This window comes from Capricornis sumatraensis, chromosome 2 (assembly GCF_032405125.1).
Source record: "Capricornis sumatraensis isolate serow.1 chromosome 2, serow.2, whole genome shotgun sequence".
Lineage (NCBI taxonomy): Eukaryota > Metazoa > Chordata > Mammalia > Artiodactyla > Bovidae > Capricornis > Capricornis sumatraensis.
The window spans coordinates 56,815,453-56,830,785 of record NC_091070.1 but is presented as its reverse complement, the minus strand read 5'-3'; the positions used below and the strand labels follow the sequence as shown (position 1 = coordinate 56,830,785).

Genomic DNA, 15,333 nt, shown 5'->3' with positions numbered 1-15,333 from the left:
GCCATTTCTTGGTGGGGAGGGGTGGGGGAAGGGGAGGACTATACAGATGGGTGTGTGCGGTTGCATTTGTATGCCTCTGTGTGTGTGTGCGTGCACATGCCAGCGCTCATCTGTGTCCATTTCATTTCCATGAAGACAGCCCACCTTAAAAAAAAAAAAAAAAAGCCCAGGCTGCTGGACCATGTGTTCTTGAATATTTTCAGAAGTAAACAAGAAACAAGTGAGTTTCTAGTGTAGCCCCATTTATCAAGCAGAAGAATAAACAAAAAGATGAAACCAAAAATATAAGCTTCCCCCACCCCCGCCATGGAAAATAATGTTGATTCAATTCCCATTGGATGTATACATGCTCTAATTTATTATATTATTTTGTCTGTTTCTTACATCTTTGCCCATTGTACTTTTAAAAAGATGTTGGGATGTTGATTGCAGTTTTTTTTTAAGACTAGATAATGTATAAATCAGCTGTGGAAATCAGTTTTAATTGATGTGTGGATGTGATTATTGTTAAATGCCTTTTTTTTTAACCTTTTATTTTAGATACATAATATTGTTTCATAAACCCTGGCACTGGTCTGCAAAGCTCAGCTGTGAAAATGAAACTTGTATTTTTAAACATGAATGTCAATTTCAGGTGTATTTGAAATGGTTCCTCCAGGAGAGAGATTTGTACACCATTTAGTAAAAACTCCTCTGCGGAGGAAGTAGCCTTCTTTGAAGTCAATGGAAATGGGCCTTGATACTATCTCAGAGTAGCCCATTTCCTAGGGCACCATGGAAAACACAAATGTGATCTTTATGTATACCTCTTCTCCAGTCTGGGGAGGAAAGGACTCAATTTGCACCCTTTTTGTATGTAAAATAAAATGTCTTACCTTCCTTGGCTAATTTTGCTTGTTTTGGTTGGTTGGTTTGGTTTTAACCTCTCCTGGTTCATTTGTAACCAAGTATCCAGCTAGGACTAACTTCAATATGATTGAAGGCTCCAGGAATGAAAATAATGCCTGATATTTTCACATTCTTGCATCATTCTCTTGGGTTGAACATTGCCCTAGCCAGTGCATCACTTTAAAGATAAACATTTCTGGAAGAATTTGGACATTCATCACTTACTAGTTTGCTGTATCCCTGTGGTTCTTCAGTGCTAGAATACCAGGAAGTTAAGATCTGCTCTGAAACAACTAGGAAATGGCAGCTTTGTAATTCTGCTCTGCTAATGAACATCAATACAGACAGAAGGTGTAACTATGATGTAACTATGTAACAATCTAAAATCACCAGTGCATATACAGCACAACCACCAATTTGGCCAAGATTGTCTGGGTCCAGTTTTTTTTATTACCACTCAATACTACTTAAATGGTCTTCCTTCACTAATGAAAAACACCTGTAAGATAATCATTAGCGGGCTTCCCTGGAGGCTCAGTGGTAAAGAATCCGCCTGCCAATACAGGAGTGAAAGCGAAAGTCGCTCAGTCATGTCCAACTCTTTGCGACCCCATGGATTATACAGCCCGTGGAAGTCCCCAGGGCAGAATATTGGCGTGGATAGCCTTTCCCCTCTCCGGGGATCTTCCCAACCCAAGGATTGAACCCAGGTCTCCCGCATTGCGGGCAGATTCTTTTACCAGCTGAGCCACAGGGGAAGCCCGCCAATGGTCAGGGAAAATGTGAGAAGCAACTAAGCCCATGCGCCACAACTACGGAGCCTGTGCTCTAGAGCGTGGGACCCTCAACTACTGAAGCCTGCACACCCTAGAGCCCCTTTAACGCAACAAGAGAAGCTACCAGAATGAGAAGCCCACTCACCGTAAGAGTAGCTCCTGCTAACCACAACTAGAGAAGAGCCTGGGCAGCACTGGAGACCCAGCACAGTCAAAAATAAATTAAAAAAAAAAAAATCATCATGAAAGAAAAACTTCATACTGAGAGCACGGTATCCATCAAGCTTGTTTTTTCCCCAAAAGTCGGGGGTTGGGGGGGGGGGGGTCGCTGGTGGAAGAAGGCTATTTTAGCATTAGTTCCTCTTTTGGTGAAAGGCTGCTTTGAAAACTAGCTTGGTAAACAGTTTTTCTCAGTGTGCAACAGCGGGCCAGGATCCTCTGTCCATGGGATTACCCAGGCAAGAATACTGGAGTGGCTGCCATTCCATTCTCCAGGGGATTCTCCCGACCCAGGGATGGAGGCCAGGTCTCCTGCACTGCAGATTCTTTACCATCTGAGCCACCTGGGAAGGTTATACGGTGAGTACCCTGAGTTTTTGAAGGTTATCACACTCAAACCCAATTCGGTGGTGACTAGTCTTTGACTGGCCCACACGGACAAGTGTCTTCTTGCCCCATCCACAGACTTCCTAACCTAAAGCATTGGTCACCAACTGCCAAACGACTTCCACTCCCATAAAAGCGATGAAGGCCACTGGCTCTGTCTGCTGGGGCTTGTAGTCTCTTCAGCAGCCCAATCCCTGGGCTTTTGGAGGCGGTGCCGCCTTCCGCTGATCTCTTCCCATTGATAGGTATCGGCGAGCTGCGGAGCCAATGAGGCTGCAGTAACGTGGCAGCCACCCACGAGCCGGCGTCTCCGCCCGCCCCAGTCGGCGAGCCGGGCTCCGCCCCGCGTCGAGACCTACCATCCGGAGCCAAGTTAGAGGGGGGGAAATGGGGCCCGCCTCCCTCTCGGAGGCGTGCAGGAGCCCCGGACCCCCCCGGATGCCCTCGGTGGAGGCGCTGGGTCACACGTCGCTGCATCCCCACCCTCTTCCGGCCTCGGCGCCCGGGCCGCGCTAGCTTCTCCCGGTGGATGCTGCGCCTCTCGGAGCGGAACATGAAGGTCCTATTCGTCGCCGCCCTGGTTGTGGGCTCCGTCTTCTTCTTGCTGTTGCCTGGACCATCCGCGGCCGATGAGAAGAAGAAGGGGCCCAAAGTCACTGTCAAGGTCTGGCTTCCCCTCTCCAGACCTGCCTGGCGAGGCCCGTCCTCGCCTCCAGTGTTCAGGCCTTGGCCCAGCTGGTTACATGTGTCCGGAGCTTGGGCCTGGGTGTCCTCGGCTTTGGCTCTGCCCCTCCCTAGTCTCCCTACTGTGGCCTCTTGGTACCTGGGCGATCCTCACGCATTCAGACAGGAGAATGACGCGGACCCTCCCCGATCGCCCGGCCCTGACCCAGCATGCGCAGCTGGGGCCGGGCTTGCAGACTTTGCAAAAACCCCTGGTGCTAGGGAAATGGTGAAAGATCGCGTCTGCCAGATTGTTAGTCCTTTCTCTTCTTAGGCCAGATTTTAGTCACTTCCAATTCCAAAGCACAGCAGTGTAGTTTAAACCTGAGTGGTGTGCTTGGGCTCCCCTCTTTATGGTTTTTTGATGTTAATTTTTAGAATCGGCCCATTATTTATTTAGAGCAAAGGTCGTTACCCAGTAGTGAAAAGAGAGTGTAAGCTAACATATGGAGCATTCATTAGATTTTCGTGGGGTTTTTGTCGCCACCAAAATCAGATGCAGAAACACTGCTATTAAAATATGGTTCTGTTTTCTCTACCATCTTCCGGGTAGTTTCTTGGCCCTTCATTCCCTAGGAAGATCCCTTTTAAGATGCTAAGTTTTAAATGGCCTTTTTCCTCAGGTGTACTTTGACCTGCGAATTGGAGATGAAGATATAGGCCGGGTGGTCATCGGTCTCTTTGGAAAGACTGTTCCAAAAACAGTGGATAATTTTGTGGCCTTGGCTACAGGAGAGGTAAGTGTCTGGAGGCAGGGTAGCCATACTCAAAGGTGGTGAAGTTTGGCAAGTAGGGTGACAGCAAACTGACCTGCCGAACGTGGCCCATCCATAGCAGTGGGCCTCGCAGAGCGCCAGCTGCACCCTCTGGCCCTCGGAATCCAGGAGTACCGCATCTTGCGAGAGTTTTAAAAACTAAATCCAGAATTAGAATTTTTCTTTTTTTGGAGAAAATTTTTCATCTTTGAGATCTTGATTATTCATCTTTGAGTAACTGAAGGAAACATCTAGGGAAACTAGCTTGTGGCCTCTGGACCAGAGTGAGAGGCCCAGAGCTTTCCAGATTTTAAGGAACTGAATTCTTCATTTAAGAAAGTTTGCATTCCAGCTTTCTGCTGCATCAGCAGGTAATTTTTCTTTGTTTCTGTCAGTTTCTTTGAAATTTGTCAGTTTCTTCGTGTGATTAGATTAGGAAATGAAAAGGGAAAGCTAGAGGCATTATGTGAAGGGGAATTGTATAAAGGCCAAGGAACGTGGGATCTTCGCCTTTCCTGGCCTGGACTTTGGTCACTAGTCACCCAGTAGCATGTTGAAGGATGGATCTGTGGCAGGGCTTTCTCTTCTACAGGGCCTGTCTAGTGTCTGCCTTGTGCCTCAAGCCACGTTCTCACCTTCCTATCCCTTTTTCTAGAAAGGATTTGGCTACAAAGACAGCAAATTCCATCGTGTGATCAAGGACTTCATGATCCAGGGTGGAGATTTCACCCGGGGAGATGGCACTGGAGGTAACCTCAAGTCCTCTGGGCATAGGGGTGTCTCAGGGCAGCCCCCAGGGCGGGAGAGCCAGGGAACCCAGTACAGAGGAGAGGGAAGAATGGGTTTCAGGCAGACGTAGGAGCATTTTGCGCAGCTGGCCAACATGCTGATTTAGCCTCTGACATTCCCCACTGTGCCTGCTGAGGGGAGGGAAGCAAAGCAAAACATACCTGTAGGTGATTGTAGGTCAGGTATGCAAAACTCGTGTGCTGACCTTGGAGGCCCCAACAGGACTGAGAGAAATTGCTTTCCTTGGCAGTCTCTCACCAGAGAGCACTTGACAAGAGCTGCCGGTCTGAGCCCTGCACTCTTTGCACAGTAGGACAGACGGACACCCTGGACTAAGCCGCAGGTGTCACCACACTTGGGTGTACAGCCTGTCATTCTCTCAGACCGCAGCTGCAGCTCACCCAGCCAACCAGTGTTGACGGGGCCAGGCTCTGTGGTGGGTGCTGAGGACACAAAGCAAAAACAGAGTCAGTGGGACCACAGCTCACTTTCACTTCCAGTCCCTGAAAAGTCACAGACAGGCTGTGACACAGCTTTTAGGGCTCATGCTCTGCCCTCAAGTTGTTTACCATTTCAGTGGGAAGAACTAGGAGAAATCACTAGGAAAGTGACACAAGATGTCATAGTTGGCTGTACGAGAAGGACAAGCAGCCATGATAGAAAGCACTGCATTCATGGGTGACACACTGTCGAGTGTCGGCCACCTTCGCACTTTGTGACCGCAGGCAAGCAAGGCCTCTGAACCTCAGTTTCCTCGTCTGTAGAGTTGGGTGTCAGGAGCTGTGGGTGCTGGGGATGGTGAGGTGAGATTTTGAGTGTGCAGCACCCTGCAAGTGGTAAGGAAAGCCAGCCATCCTCAAAGCGCTGACAAGTGAAGGACTCACTTAGGGCCAAGTGAAAGTGATAGCTGCTCAGTCGTGTCTGACTCTTTGCAACCGCATGGACTGTAGCCCACCAGGCTCCTCTGTCCATGGAATTCTTCAGGCAAGAGTAGTGGAGTAGGTAACCATTCCCTTCTCCAGGGGATCTTCCTGACTCAGGAATTGTCTCCCACATTGCAGGCAGATTCTTTACTGTCTGAGCCACCAAGGAAGCCCACTTCGGGCCAAGGTGATCAAGAAATAGGCTTGCAAACATGAGGATTTGAGCTGGGTCCTGACTGGGGAGAATTTGAATGGGCAAGGAAGAGGCAGGGTTAAGGCATGCGTTCAGCTCTGCGGCAGGGGCTTGGTCGAAGGTGGGTCAGGAGGGTGGGAGTGGAGCTCCCACCAGGAGCCCAGAGTGGCGGGCCAGGCCCAGGCCCAGGCCCCAGGGCTTTGTCCTCCATAGAGTGAAGATCTGCTGAAGACTTGAATGGGAGCAAGGTCTGCTGGCAGGGGAGTTTTGAGGGATAATGTGGTGGATTCAGGACATGGGCACAGGAGAAGCAGACTGGCAGGGGGTTGGTACAGCCGCCCTTGCATCGAGCAGTGCGAGCCTGAACCCAGGGAGGATTCCTACAGGTTAAGAGCAGAGATTCGAGAACCAGCCCACCTTGGTTTGAACTCCAGCACTGCTGCTTCCCAGCGAGGGTATCTTGTGCATCTTGCCTTCATTATCTTTGAGGATGAGGGATGGGTTTTGTTTAACATGTCAGATGCTTGCACCAGTCCTCTGGCACCCCGTTCCCACTCTGAGCCTCAGCTGTGATTGCAGCGCAGGGAGCGGGCACGGGAAGAGAGGGCGGGGGAGGGGGCGCGTTAAGAGAACAACCGACGCCTGGAGAGAGACGACCAAGTATGTTGAGTTTACAGCCCTCGCTATCCATTGAAGTTTGGGACTCCTTGTATCTTGGGAAAGTGATGGGAGCTAAGTGTATAGGTTTGGAGGTTTTCTGGATAGCAGCAGTAGTCAAAATCTTGCAGTTGGCTGAGTTTTACAAAGGATTCTCACATGGGAATCTTTTTTTCTTAAGGAGTTGACAATTTTCTTTTTACATTTCACAATACACATAAAAATAGCTTATTTTTGGTCCCACTACTCCCCTCCAGAACTATCCTCAAGAGGCTGTCTATCTGTCTGGTTGTCATGAAGGAGGAGAAAAAGGTTTCATGTGCAAATAAGTTTGAAAGGTGCTGGGTAAAACAAAGTGAAAATCTCTCCTTTGCTGCTGGGTTTCTTGGGGCCTCTAGTGCACACGCTCACAGGGACAGAGGAGGGTGCAGCGTTTTCCCCGGGACCTAGCTTTGGGAGTTGAAGTTAGGCTCTCTGGAAGGTTGGGGTGGGTAGAGATGTGCTCTTGGCTCCTGTCTCGCTCCCAGGCCCCAGACCCTCCACACACATAGTACACGCACTCAGAGCCACCTTCTGTTTTGGGGTTCAGTTGTCCATGAGGCTCTTGACTTTCCAGAACGCACATGACAGCCCCTCCCCACTCGTCTCTCTTCTGCTTGGCACTTCCTCAGCATCTTCTGTGCTCTCAGGAAGAAAAGCTGGTCAGCTGTAGCAGTCCTTTTCTGGAGGGTTCTTACCCTCCCTTGCCCCCTGCATCCTGCCCAGCACCTCTTCTCCACTAAAGTCTCCACGGCAGGCCTCTGAGGCCACATCCAAGGCCGTTTCTAATATGTGCCTTACTTGAAAGCCATCCAGCTGTCTTCGCATGGCATGTGTACTGTGCACTCAGCCTGGCCTCATGCCCCACTTTGCCTGTCACCATGGTTTGGCTCCAGGTCCAGAGGGTGGGAAGCGGGTGCACGTGTGCTCGTCCTCCACTGGAACCTGGCCTGACGGGAACAGGTGGGGCCTCTAGAATCCTCACCCCAGAGATCTGCTTTGCTGCCCACCACCCCCATCCTAGCTCCCTGACCTACTCTTTCTTCTCAGGTAAGAGCATCTACGGTGAACGCTTCCCCGATGAGAACTTCAAGCTTAAACACTATGGGCCCGGCTGGGTGAGCATGGCCAACGCAGGCAAAGACACCAACGGCTCCCAGTTCTTCATCACGACAGTCAAGACTGCTTGGCTAGACGGCAAGCATGTAGTGTTTGGCAAAGTTCTAGAGGGCATGGTGAGTTTGGGGTTGTGAGGCTATCCCTGGGCAACCCCGACTCCCACCCCACCGAGATCTGACAAAGACCAGGGTAGGGCATCCATATATTTTATCCCTTTCCCAAAAGGGAACATATAGATTCAGACCAGTTTTTTTATTTGTGCAAATCTGGGGTGAATTGTGAATCAGCAGCCTACCTCTATGCCCCCAAGTTCTTTTTCTTGTTTCCGCTGTGGCATGCAGGATCTTAGTTTCTCAGTGAGGGATTGAACCTGCGCCCTCTGCGCTGGGCAAGTGCATTCTTAACCACTGGACCACCAGGGAAGTCTTGCCCCCAAATTCTAAATTCCTTCAGGCCCCAGGCAGAGGCTGACCAGGAGGCCCCTTTGAGGCTTCACAGATAAAGCTCCTTCAGCCTGTCACTCAGACAGTCATGGCCTGGCTCCACCATTAGTTGTACAGGGCCAGCTGGACACGCTGTCCTGGAGAAGCCACTTGGTACCCACTCCCCATCCCCCCACTCCCTCCCCAACATACCCCTGGCCCGGCCTGGTGGTACTTCAGAGGATCAAAACTTCTGCATCCTCCTGTTGTCAAAGCTGGATTCTCTCTGACCCGGGTGGGCACCCGGTCATGATGCCCGTAGGATTTTGGTGCCTTCTGGTTTGTACGCTGTTCCTCACGTGTGGGTCTCAGCCCTCCCAGCTGCACACTGGGGCATGTGCCCCTGGCGGGGCAGGCCTGACACTCTGCCTTCCTCCCCAGGATGTAGTACGGAAGGTAGAGAGCACCAAGACAGATGGTCGGGACAAGCCTCTGAAGGACGTGACGATCGCAGACTGTGGCAAGATCGAGGTGGAGAAGCCCTTTGCCATTGCCAAAGAGTAGGGCCCCAGGGCCTCTTCCCTCTGAGCAACTGTCTGTGTGGCCCTGTCGCCCTCCCAGGGGTGAAGATAGCCCGCCACAGGGCTCCGTGCTGCGCCGGCCCCAGGGCTGGCATCTTACGGGGCGGGCCCCTCCCCTCCCATTCCACGGGCCCAGTTTTGTAACAAACTCCTACCAACACTGACCAATTAAAAAAATGGTGTTTTTTTTAGTAATCTGTGTATGTGCTGGGTTCTGGGCCCTTCAGCAACTCCTTCCAAGTCTAGCGCCAGCTGGACTGGGGCCCCTGTGGCAGTGGTGCCAGTCCCCTCCTCGGGCGCCTGCACCCTTCCCCAGGTGTGCACAAAACCTCAAGGCGGAGCTTCTGCCACTTGCTTCTAAACTTCGCCAGCTGCTGAGCCTCAACCTTTGCACGCCCTCCCGTCCTCCTAGTGTAGGGGGAGGGGAGAGCATGCACCTGCACCTTTTCATGAAAGTGCTGGTCGCTCAGTGTCTGACTCTGCAACCCCATGGACTGTAGGCCACTCGGCTCCTCTGTCCATGGGGTCCTCTAGGCAATACTAGAGTGGGTTGCCATTACCTTTTCTAGGGGATCTTCCCGAACCTGAGTGTCCTGCAGTGCAGGCAGATTGGTGGGCTATGAAAGTTATAAAGGAATTCTCCCTTGATTCCCTACTCTCTCTTGTCCCTGCTCTGGCCCCTAAGTTCTAGGATTCCACTACCTCAGATACCAGTGCAGCTGAGTTCTGAGCCCAGAGGGGGTGGAGATTGGTGAGTCCTGGGTCCAGGTCAAGGGTGACCCAGCGTGAGGACTGAGGCACATGATTGTTCTGGCAGGTGGCCTAAAAGCTGCGCTGGTCAGGGCGTCAGTGGCATTGGAGCAGGGTGACGGGCGGCCTCCGGCTGGGCTTCGGCTGTGCTGGCATTGAAGCCATAGAGGCCCTGGAGCACACCGTGCACCACCACGTTGGGAAGAGGCTCTAGGACAGAAGGAAAACAGGAGGAAGGGGTAGGGGCCGCCCGGCAAGAGAAGGTGTGGGGTGGCCTGCAGCTCCCTGAGTTCCTGCCGGGGGAACTGGACGGCACCTCCCCGCATCACCGCCACCACCCCTCCCCCCACTCCCGGGAACAGGAGGAGCCCATGCCAAGGCAGCAGGTAGCAGTTGGCCACCCCAAATGAGGCCTTGGCATTTCCAGTTCACTTTCTGTTCACATCTATGGTAAAGCCAGGCTGGTGAGGAATGGAGAGCAGGGGAGCCGAGCTCATTTCACCGTGCCTTCTCCCGAGAAGGCAATGGCACCCCACTCCAGTACTCTTGCCTGGAAAATCCCATGGACAGAGGAGCCTGGAAGGCTGCAGTCCATGGGGTCGCTACTAGTCGGACACGACTAAGCGACTTCACTTTCACTTTTCACTTTCATGCATTGGAGAAGGAAATGGCAACCCTCTCCAGTGTTCTTGCCTGGAGAATCCCAGGGACGGGGGAGCCGGGTGGGCCGCCGTCTATGGGGTCACACAGAGTCGGACACTACTGAAGTGGCTTAGCAGTAGCAGCAGGTCCCTGGAGAATACAAAGACTACAGGGGCAGCAGGGAGGTGTGGCCCCAAAGGAGGGCAATAGGGAGATGCTGCCCGGGATCCTGAAAGCCGGGAGACACCCAAGTTCACCCTCACTCCCACCCTGCTACCTGGGCCCTAAATGAGCATTATAAGTCAGGAGGAACCATCTCACCTGGGGATGGGATGCAAATGTAAGGATCCATAGGGAAGCTGACGACAGGCCGGTGATACAGCTGCGAGCTAAGAAGAAAAGGGGTCATGAACAGTGGAGGGGAGGCAGAGAAAAGTCTTGGGTTGGATGGAGACAGGAACTGTTGTCACCAAGGACCCACAGCGGAAAAGTGGGCAGTGGTATCAGGAGGGACAGGCTGGAAGCAGGAGGCCCTAGCACATGGCCACGAGGGGGCAGCAGGACCCCAGGGCAGATGGAGACGGCCTTGCCCGTTGTTGCCAGGCAGGCACTCCCCCAGGGAGCTGAAGAGAGTGGCTGTGAACTGCCTGGGGGAGCCTGAGGCAAGGGTGGAGATGCGGAAGCCCAGACTTTCACCTCCCAGGGGACTGCTGCTTCTATTTGTAACAGACTCAGTTCCGGAGGCAGCTAGGGTAACGAAGGTGCTCCAGAGAACAGCCCCTCCACTGGGTCAAGAAAATGACCAAGGAGGTCATATCTCAAAGAGGAAGGACCAAGCTATGGCCTGGTAGATATGAGAAGGAAAGGGGCTTGGCCTCCTCACCTGCTGGCTGCAGAGAGCCCCCACCCCCCAGCCCTGGGGCCCCTCCCATGTCAAGCCCCTGTAGGGATGGATGCTCACCCCCAGTTGCCGGCCTTGGGGTCTGTGGGCCAGTGCCGAAGACTCAGGAATTCCAGTAGTTCCTTGGGCACATCCTGGTTCAAATATAGGATGCCCTGGAGAAGAGAACAGAGGAAACCTGTAATCAGATTGAGCCGTGTAATATGCAGAGCCTGGTACAAAATGAAAACCTGGGGCCCTTCCGATAAGGAAGTTCAAGACACCCAGAGCAGAGCATTAAACCAAGCTAGGGCCCTTCTGAGCACTAGCCCCAGGTGACAGATTGGCCCATGAAGCCTGCCTGGCCTGTAATCGGGCATAACTGTGCAGGAGAGAGGGGAAGGGCCTCCACCCTTATCATGAGGGCAGCACACAATCTCACTCTGGAGGGAAAGAGAATGCATCTTACTGGGATCACCTACCAGTTCAGAGAGGGATGTTTAGACCCATTGTGCGCGAGTGCCAAGTCACTTTGGTCATGTCCGACTTTGTGACACTATAGACTGTAGCCTGCTAGGCTCCTCTGCTCATGGCATTCTCCAAGCAAGAATACTGGGGTGAGTTGCCATTCCTTTCTCGAGGGAACCTTCCCAACCCAGAGTTCGAACCTGTATCTTCTGCGTTGCAGGTCGATTCCTTACCACTGAGCCATCAGGAGGAGCCCCTTACTGTTCAGAAAATTGAGGCTTTAAAGTATCGCCAATAAATATGGGTCCCTCTCACCCCATGTCCCCACGCCTCTCTGCTTGGGTCCCCACTTTGGTTCTGTGGACTGAGGGGCAATAGAGTGAGACCCACACAAACCTGGATATAGGCCTCCAAGCCCTGCCGCCGCTGCTCCAGCCCTCTGGTCCTCCAGTTGGGCAGGCGTTTCGAGGGGAAGTCCGGCACTTTGTACAGTTTCTTGATCTGCCAGGAGGTTACCACGGTGCGATCACAGGATCCAGGTGGAGGCCTCAAGCTCGCTTCATCCCAGCCAAGAGCCCTCCCCAGTCCTCCCCGCCGCCACCTCCCCCAAACTTCAGGCTCTATCCTGAGACACACCCGCGTGGTGAGTGGCGGTTGACAAGTGCGAGAGGCGCCCCCAACTGCCCCCCCCTCCGCCCCCAAGAGCCAGGACGCCAGACCGGCCGCCCAGGGGCACGAAGAGCACAGGCTGGGACCTGCCTAACTTTGCGCCCTTTCCGCAGCCCGCGGGGACGTCTGTGTCCAAGACCTGAGCTCTCCTGGGCCTGGGGAGGTAATGGGGGTGGCAGAGACCTCCGGGGGCCGGGCAGGAGCCGGGCCGGGGTGCGTGGTCGGTGGTGGGCGCAGCCTTACCCGCTTGTGGAGCGCGTGGAACTCGCTGTAGCGCCTCTGCACGACGTGTCTGCGCCCGCGGCACAGTACCTCCACTCGGAACACCTGGCGGACGCCGGCGGGCAGCCGGGTGAGCATAAGACCCGGCGCGAGGGCGCAGCCGGACCCGCTCCCGGCGACGCCCCCAGCCCACCCTCCGCCCGCAGAAGCACAAAGCGGCCTGGGAGCGCCGCTGCTCTCCAGGGACCCTCCCACGCTCCCGCACACTTGGGGACTCTGCCCGGTGCAGTCAGTCCCCCAAGAGCCGGGACCGCCGTCGGCAGGGCTAGCAAACCCCAGCGGCCCAGAAACCCTCGACAGGGTGTCCCCCGACCTCCTGGGCCGCCGCGCTCGGGCGCCGGAGCCCGGAGTGCGGGGTCCCCATTGCATTTGGCGCGGGGAAATTCAGTGGGTCCCCGCGCCCCTTCCCATCCACTGCCCCTGCTCACCATGTGGCCTTTCTCGGGGCTCTGCCGGGTGCCCTCGGCCTCGGGCCCCACCGACGGGATGTGAACTTCCAGCATCAGAGCGCCGCTCGCAGCCGAACTCTCGGAAAGCGGACCCTAGACCCCTGCGGGCCGGCCCCGCCTCCTCGAGCCTGCAGGCCCCGCCCCGGGCGTTCCCGCGCGCCGCCGGGTCCTGCAAGGGGCCGATTAGGCTGGACCCCCGGCGGCGGGAAGCCGACGCGGCCCTTTGAGCCTAGTGGGGCGGCAGTGCGTGGGGACCTTTCAGCAGAGAGGCATCTGTTTGTCAACGTGTCCGCATTTATCGAGTGCCCAGTGATTGCCAGGATTGCCGGCTAGCTCAGTTTCACCTGCTCTTGTTTGAACGGCTACTAAGGATTGTAAGCACCTGTGGATGCTGGGCAAGCAGGGAGGCTGGGCCCAGACCAACCACGGACGTCCCTTGCATTCCTCACACTCTTCCCCGGGACCAGGTTGCATTTCCATCTCCTTCCTTCCACCTCGACGCACGCTGGCTTTGATTTCCCCTCTCCCCCAGCATTCACAGGCCCCACCATTCATTAGGTTTTCCAAATCCGTTCCTCCGTTTCAATCATCTTTCAGCCCCACCTGCATCAGATTGGGGAGAGGCAGTGCAGGGACAAAGGCTCTGCTTTATAAGTCAAGACAGCATGGGTTTCCCCAACTGTGTATCTCTGTGCCCATTTGCAAAACTGGGATAATATGCCTCCCTCAGGAGAGTGTAGGAATGTTGAGTGACGATCCCTGCTAAGCCTTCGGCAGAATAGATTTCGAGAAAATGGCAGTTTGTGAGCTCATCCTGGAGATATAGGTGGGTGGTGTTGGTGTACAGGACAATGGATGGGGAAGAGGGCTGTGGAAGGTGGCACTACACCGCTCTTGCCCATTCTCCTGGCAGAATCTTTTTGGGTCTGTGGCAGGATTTAATCCAGAACTCTCTCACCAGTGCTAGTAGGGGCTTCTGCTCCCAGCTCTCAGCACTCCTCCCCGCCCCCATAAGGGAGCTGTCCCATTCAGCACAAGCCTTCATTCCACTGACTTCTCCCCAGAGAGTCTTGGGGGCAGTGGAGGAAGGGAGAGTCCCCTGCCTCCGAGAACTCATACTTAGCAGAAGGCTTCATGGTGGGAAGGTGCAGCAGGCAGAGTACCTGTCTTTGCAGTTGGGGTGGGGGGACCATGGAGTCACTTCCTCCTGCCTTAGTGCAGAGGTGCTGCAGTGCTGGAGCAGAAACCCCCTATTCCCATTCCTAGCTCTGCCCCCAGAGAGGCTGAGAGGAGGACCCTATATGGGGACAACCAGGTCTCATCAATACCATGTCCTACACCATTTCCTCCCAAATTCCGTCTCACAAGGGTGCCAGAATCAGGAAGCTGAAACTTCCTGGAAGGGAAATGACCCAACATGAGGAGAAGTGCTGGGATTTCATTTCCTCCCTTGCTCTCCAGGGCCCTTCCAGTCAGGGACCCTGCACTTCTAGTCCTCTGCAGGGATGCTCAGACCTCTAAACTTCTTGGTCACCCATCCCAAGGAAGGTCTGCCCTCTATTCCTACCACCCAGATTGCTGCCACATCTACATCTTCTAATGGACCTCGCCTTTCTTTCTCGCTGCTCTCCTTCATGCAAAGTCCACTCTATACCTAGCAGCACCGACTATCAAGGTTTCTGCCTAACACTGTCCAAAGGCTTTGTGTTGTGCTTAAAGCAAAACCCCCCTTTTCCCCCAACCCCGCTCTCCAGAGCTTTAAATGACCTGGCCCAGCCTCCCTATCTCATTTTCTCTCCTCCCCTCTGGCATGGGGCTCCAGCCTCAATGACCTTCTTCCAGTTGTCAAACCTAACAAGCTCCTTCTGCCTCAGGTCATTTATACTCACTGTTTCATCTCCGTGTAACACCCTTTCCTGACTCTTCACCTGGTGGGCTTCGCCTAGAGCTTCCAGTCGTTAGCCTAAAACTCACCTATTCAAAGATGCCTTCCTTCCTTCAGTTCAGTCAGTTCAGTCGCTCAGTCATGTCTGACTCTTTGCGACCGCATATAGCACCCTGTCTCTGCACTTAATCCAGTATTACTGCTGTGCTCTGCTTACTCGCTCAGCCATGTCCAACTCTTTGCAACCCCATGGACTGTAGAGAACCCACCAGGCTCCTCTGTCCATGGGGATTCTCATCAAGAATACTGGAGTGTGTTGCCATGCCCTCCTCCAGGGGATCTTCATAACCCAGGGATTAAACCCAGGTCTCCCACATTGCAGGCAGATTCTTTACCATCTGATCCACCAGGAAAGCCCAAGAATACTGGAGTGGGCAGCCTGTCCTTTCTTCAGATCTTCCCGACCCAGGAATCAAACTGGGGTTTTCTGCTTTGCTGGTGGATTCTACATCAGCTGAGCTGCCAGCGAAGCCCTACTGTTTTTTGTAAACTGTGTTTCTCCCTGGTGTCCCCAACTCGGCATCCACACTCAGTACCGTCGGCTCAGGGACAATGGTCTCTTGCCATCTTACCACTATGGCCCAAGCAGGTAGTGGACACCCAGAAGAGATATTTGTTGCTTGAAAGACTATATGAATGAATGGTGGGGTGGGGTGGGGGGGGTGGTTGTGGTGGGGAGTGGGTTGTTGGGTAAAGCCTGGGAACAGGAGGGAAAGCCTGGGAAAGAGACAGGAAGGGAGCAGCGTTGCTGAAGGGTTACAGGAGGGCCTGCGGAGG

General features: G+C 53.9%; 2 protein-coding genes across 2 annotated transcripts; one reads left to right on the top strand and one right to left on the bottom strand.

Annotated features, from left to right (window-relative positions):
- Positions 1 to 2,764: 2,764 nt before the first annotated feature.
- Positions 2,765 to 8,655, top strand: PPIB (peptidylprolyl isomerase B). Its single transcript, XM_068963947.1, has 5 exons — positions 2,765 to 2,934; positions 3,617 to 3,730; positions 4,404 to 4,497; positions 7,400 to 7,584; positions 8,332 to 8,655. Exons 1-5 carry the CDS (start codon positions 2,800 to 2,802, stop codon positions 8,452 to 8,454), a joined length of 651 nt encoding a protein of 216 aa, XP_068820048.1. The 5' UTR covers positions 2,765 to 2,799; the 3' UTR covers positions 8,455 to 8,655.
- Positions 8,656 to 9,309: 654 nt separating this feature from the next.
- On the bottom strand, positions 9,310 to 12,665 carry SNX22 (sorting nexin 22). The gene is made up of 7 exons (XM_068966527.1): positions 12,591 to 12,665; positions 12,124 to 12,207; positions 11,608 to 11,712; positions 10,825 to 10,919; positions 10,454 to 10,486; positions 10,185 to 10,252; positions 9,310 to 9,431 (listed from the first exon to the last, which is right to left on the bottom strand). The coding sequence occupies exons 1-7, from the start codon at positions 12,663 to 12,665 to the stop codon at positions 9,310 to 9,312; spliced, it is 582 nt and encodes a 193-aa protein (XP_068822628.1).
- Between the last annotated feature and the right edge of the window lie 2,668 nt (positions 12,666 to 15,333).